The 6,000-nt window shown below is 43.8% G+C and overlaps 1 protein-coding gene across 6 annotated transcripts in view; it reads left to right on the top strand.

The window, feature by feature from the left end:
• The window catches only part of hivep2a (HIVEP zinc finger 2a), a 66,530-nt gene extending 62,736 nt beyond the window's left edge, over positions 1–3,794 (top strand). For all 6 annotated transcript variants that reach the window (XM_076155106.1, XM_076155103.1, XM_076155108.1 and 3 more), the window contains 2 exons: positions 175–294; positions 386–3,794. In XM_076155106.1, the coding sequence (XP_076011221.1) occupies positions 175–294; positions 386–1,204 (939 nt within the window). In that variant the 3' untranslated portion in view covers positions 1,205–3,794. The remainder of the gene's footprint in view (positions 1–174; positions 295–385) is intronic.
• Positions 3,795–6,000: the final 2,206 nt, after the last annotated feature.

Raw genomic sequence — 6,000 nt, forward strand, 5'->3', positions numbered from 1 at the left:
ACGTAACAATTGCCCAACCACCATAGAAAGCCTTAGAAATGTGTTTATTAAGGCTATTACAGTCTGAATGTGATGCAAAATTGAAATGTCAGACTATAAATAAGTTTTAAAAAAGGCTTTTCAATTTGACGAGTCTTTTGAAGATGAAACACCTCTCCCGTTCTCTCTCTTCAGGAACACCAGGCCGGAGCTCTGTCGCCAGGGGAACGGGACCGGGGATGTAGCCGCAGTCACCAGTCCAGTCCGCCCCACCAGGTCCTGTTCAGTCACCTTCCTCTACATTCTCAGCTCCAGGTATCTATTTTTTATTCTATTTATGTATTTATTTAATCCTACTAGCCTTTAGTTATTTGTTGCGTGAGTCACACCAGAATTTTCTCTCCAGGTACGTTCGCCCTACCCGATGATCCCCATCGGTGGGATTCAGATGGTACACTCCGTTCCGGCGTCTGTCACGTGCAGCCACGCCGCCCCCCTGGCCCACCAGCAGGCAGCTCTGCACGCCTCGACTCGCCTGATGCTGCAGAAGAGCACGTCAGAGGACTCCACCGGCGGCGAGGCTTACCCCTCCCCGCACTTCCCCTCCGTTACGGAGCGGGCGGGACGAGGAGGGGCTGCGGAGGGAAGGGAAGGGTCGAGGGAGTCGTCGTCATCGTTGTCGTCGTCGCCCCGCGTCGCCTCCACGCAGGAGAGGATGACACCGGAGGAGGAAGGAGGACAGAGAGGAGGACAGGTGCACCGGCGGTCGCAGGAGGAGAGCGTCCACACTTGCACCAAGGCCATCGCCTCGCTCTGCATCGACCCAGAGCCCCCTGAAAGAGTAAGAACTAGAGGCGACGAAGGCGCAGATGGAGGCTCTCCCTTTTCTTCTCCTTCTGTCTTATCCTGCGACGCCCAAAATCAACAACACCGACACTCCCCGTTGGCCTGCTTGTCGTCGCTCTCTCCCCACCCCTCTCCGTCGCCGCCACAAGGTCTCTGTCCCGGGATCCAGCACTTTACGGGCCTGGAGCTCAGGCCGCACCACCCCTCCATCCCCTCCCCTCACCCGTCCTCCTCCTCCTCCTCCTCCTCCTCCTCCTCCCCTCACCCACACAGCCCCGCACCTGAAACCAGGCTCGGCCAGACCGCCTCGTACGCCCGCATCCCAGAGGAGAGGGACTTCGAATCCGCAAGCACAAAAAGAAGTGAAGAGGAGTCGTAGTCCTGTACAAGCGGGAGAAGGAAATCCTGAAGCGGGGGAGAAGGATTGGATTCACCTTCTAGTTTAGTTTTTCTTTTTTTGGGATAATAGGAAGGGACGAAGTGCAACAGAGAGAGAAAATTGACTTTTGCACACTTTCTCACACCACACACACACTTGTACTTTTGCTCAGACATTCAGTTGATACACATTCACACTCTCTCTCTCTCTCTCTCTCTCTCTCTCTCTCTTTCTGTCTCACACACACACACACACACACACACACACACACACACACACAGACATACACACCATACAGTAACACAAAAAAAAGCAAAACAACTGCAGTTTTAATGTATGTTTTAATGTACAGCATGCCTGTTCTAGCCTAGGCCTGCTATTGAAAAACTGATTTCTTATTTAAAGACTTGTTGGATCTGCGTCGGGTGCGTACACGCACGTACGAACACGTGAGCCCCACCAGAAGCGGCTGAAACGGACTCTCATCATACGGTACATGGAAAGAAAAACCATTGGACAGCGACGTGTGTGCCTTTTTCTTTTCTTTTCTTTTCTTTCCTTTTTTTTTTTCTTTCTTTTGCTTATATTCTTATAAGCATTACAAAGCAGGAAGGTAAATGTACATAAAATACTACCACGTTTTTTGCGTATCAGCTTTGTAATAAATGCAATCCCGACCCCTGACCCCCGACCCCCTCTTCTCCCCCGACCCCCTCTCTCTTTTTGTTTTCGGTTCTCCTGGACACTTTTGAGTCTCGACAAGCGATGTGAAGTTATGGATTATTACTATTACGTACGGTTGCACTAAAACATATTTTTATATGAGTGAAAAATTAAAAAATGGCTTTTTTTGTGTACAGCGGCAATTCTATAATACTATTTATTATTGTTACCATGTTTCATAAATTGTACATTTTTTCTTAAATGTCGTGGATGCCTTTTTCTATGTAAAGCATGGGTTTTTGCTATTGCTTGAATTAGGGTGAGGATATATGTACACTGTAATATGGCTTTATATGTTAGACCTATTTATATGCGTCTAAGTGAACTTGGAGGTATATACGAATAGAAGTAAGATTTACCAGAATATTTACCCAGCATATGAAAACATACTATATAGAATCTGTCTGTCTCAATCTATCTATCTATCTATCTATCTATCTATCTATCTATCTATCTATCTATCTATCTATCTATCTATCTATCTATCTATCTATCTATCTATCTATCTATCTATCTATCTATCTACCTATCTATCTATCTGCACTTAACATTTCAAATGACATTCACATTAAGGTTTGCTAGCTTGCGTGTACATTTTCTCCGCTGCTTTTGTTTTGTTTTTGCGTTGTTCTTTCGCTCGTCTCCGGATCAGTTTTGTCTGTTCCGCTCTCATTCTAACGAGGTATAGACGCGCTCTCAGCATTAAGTGATCGCTCGCCTTTTGCGCCATGTACGTTTTGCCCCCCCTTTGACTTCCCCTGACCCTCCCTGGCCCCCCACCACCACTCAACCACCCCCTCCAGTGGTCGAGCTGAGTATTGACTTGATGGAAAGTAAAGGGTAGCTACGTATTCTGTAAAGTGATGTTGCTTGAATGAGACCGGAGGTTTTATTCATTAGATATCGGAAAACCGGAAAACATTCCAGTACATGTAAATATCTGGCAACCGCCCTACAACAAACACACACACACACATACATGCACACATTATTTTAGCATTGATGCACTTTGTGGCCATGGCAATCAACCCACTGACCCTTTAGTTTAATATATTTATTGCGATACACACACACACGCACGCACATGCACACACACACACACCAAACTCAGACAAACCCATCTTATGTTTCTCAGCTTGGCTATGAAAGTCCTGGCACTCAGTTTTTCGCAAGCCAATTTGGAGTGAGGAAGTGTTTAGGCGGTGCTGCTCTGCGCTTTAAAAGCAAAACTGTCAGAAAAAATTAACCTGTAACAGTTTGTGAGTTTGTGTATTTCTGAGCCTTCTGTGGTCCCGACTCCCCTCCTGGATTTCTCTTTTGTAGCGAAGCAATATTTAGCCAAAACTCTGCTCACCAGCAGGGAGTGTATTTGTTGCAAGGCAACAATAGCCTATTTAAAAATCTTTTTCAGGAAAAGTGGGGAGCAGTTGGGTGCCACAGTGATTTCAGTGACACAACTCTTTTACACTGACACTTTTGGGTCGAGCCGGGCAGGAAGTGCTGTTTGTGTGTTATCTCTGTATTCTGTATTGGTGTGTATTCGACCAGTATATCCTCTTCTTACCACTTTTTTCTATTTCAATCCTCCCTCTGTTATGTACACTTATCACGACAATGATCATGTCTTTTAAAAAAAAAATCTTTTTCTCTCTTTCAAAGATATCAAAGCACAAGTCATGATATAGAAGTGACAATAACAAAAAAAAGGACAAAAAAAAGGTAAACGTGCATATAAAAAGGGTAACTTTTGTGATGGTGTTCGGTGGAATAAATACAAATATCATGTATGACCCCCAGTTGCAACAAGGAATCGCAGTAGAAGTGGAAAAAATGGATTGTTGTTTTCAAATAAATATGAATATAATAATGTTTTGCTTCTTGTGTCACTTGATTGTTATTCTGGCCAAGTTAACAACATGATCTCACAAAATGTCATATTTGCAGTACACCCATAGTTAAAACACTCGTAAAACTAAACGGGAACTCATTGGATAACAAACCTCTACCAAGGCCAAACAAAGGATACACATAATTTGCCTCAATTGTTGTGAGAAAGAACTTTATTTGCCGTAAGAAACACATTTTTCTAACCCTCCGAACAAAATGACCTCAATTCTATGATGCAATGCAGTAAATATGCCAGGTTTCATTTCTTTGAGCAATCACAACTGTACAGTATCTCGTGACCGAAACGACAGACTTGAAAGTACAAGTAAAGTTACGAGACAGCATCTAGTGAATAGGATAAAAGTTTTGAAAATGTTCAACAAGGTCAAACATGAAGTCTAACTCATCAACATAAGAGTGTAATATAATCTCTTTATTGTGCTTCCACCCTCTCTGTCTCTCTCTCTGTCTGCTGCTTGTTTCTAATTTGAATGTGGTCCTTGTCATTAGCCATGTCCCACATATGTCTACTTGTCTAATTTTCTGCTGTTTCTTTTCTCCCTTTGTTGACACAACTGGGTTGGTGTCAACTTACATTCATTTTGTCGCTCTGTCCGTGTGTGTGTGTGTGTGTGTGTGTGTGTGTGCGTGTATGTCGTGTGGCCTTTGATAGAAGATGATCAAGCGAGTTATTTTGGTCTTGATGAGTGTTTGGTGGAATCGCTTTGATCACTAGTTTGTAAGGTGTGAGTGTAGTTTTCATGGTTCAGTGCTGTGAGCATATGGAAATGTCCCCCGAGACTCCTATGTGCTGCTCTGTCAGTATCTGTGTTTGTGTGTGTGTGTGTGTGTGTGTGTGTGTGTGTGTGTGTGCGTGCGTGTGTGCGTGCGTGCGTGCATACAAATGTGTGCGTGGCGTGCATACAAATGTGTGCGTGTGTGTTGCTGTGTCTGTGTTTGTAGGTGTGACCGGGTGTGTATGCTTGTAGGCCTGTGAAGATGTGTGTACATATGTGTTCATCCGTGCTTGTGTGTGTGAATAAAAAACATTTTGGTCCACCCACATTCAGCAGTGACCTATTTACGGTACAATCCTCTCCCTAACTCTTTCTCAGGCCCTCATATACGAACGGTAATCAGGATGGAACATCACGTATCTCTGTGGCAATCAAAGAACTCACTCCAAATAGACATAGGTTGTTTGATAAGTTCTGAGCTTATTGCAGAAGTATTTACTGTAACAGGCGTGATGCAGTTCTTTCGACACAGCTCATACGATGTCATCATTCGAGGCTAAATCAGTTCCAGTTGAAGCCTGTTTTGTGTTTGGGAAGAAGGGAAAGTGAGATGAACATACAAATGAAAATGAACAAAAACGGTGTTGCTCATGCCTATGTGGGGTGCAGAACTTATCAATCAACCCTCAACATTCACTTCTTGTCAAATCAAATGTATTCCTGCCATTTGCTGTCCAAAAAGGCGACATTCCAATAGTCTGTACTCTTTTGTGTAAAGCTATTCATTCCCATTCACTCAATTTGAGTGAATGAGATCGCGATTGTGGGCAAAGAGACACATTAACTAGCTAATTTCATCGTGTTGTCATGGTTAAGTACATGGCAAAACCATTCTTCTTCTACTGGCACCCGCACTGACCATTATGATTTATTACCAAGTGTTCAACAAGCAAGAATTATGCTCAGCAACACGCTCAGTATATCATAGCACAACCGGGAATTATTGTGCTAAGTCACGCTAACCCTGCCAGAGCCACAGCCTGACAGACACAGCCCAGAACCCAGAGTGCACCATGGGAAAGTGCTCTCCTCTGGCTGTGTGTCACCCAAATAGGCTTGTTTACATGCCTTCATGGTTAGCAGGGAACAGCCTGTGGTAGGACGCCCTGTGTGTGTGTGTGTGTGTTTGTTTGTGTGTGTGTGTGTGTGTGTGTTTGTGTGTTATAGGGAATACCATGTTTGCCAGTAATATTGTTCTACTGTTTTCATGTTTCATTAAACTCTGATGTATTATGACTTAGCTGCAGATTGGATGAACCAAAGGAGCCAAAAACAAATAAAAAGTCAGATAAATTGCTTAAAACTGCACAGAATATTAAACATTTTCACATTCTTCATACCGTCTGCCTTTACATAGCTTTATAGGTCACAGGATTGAGCTTTTGATCA

The sequence above is a fragment of the Genypterus blacodes genome, unplaced genomic scaffold, assembly GCF_046128005.1.
Source record: "Genypterus blacodes isolate CSIRO-AG114 ecotype Tasmania unplaced genomic scaffold, CSIRO-AGI_Gbla_v1 ptg000064l_1, whole genome shotgun sequence".
NCBI lineage: Eukaryota > Metazoa > Chordata > Actinopteri > Ophidiiformes > Ophidiidae > Genypterus > Genypterus blacodes.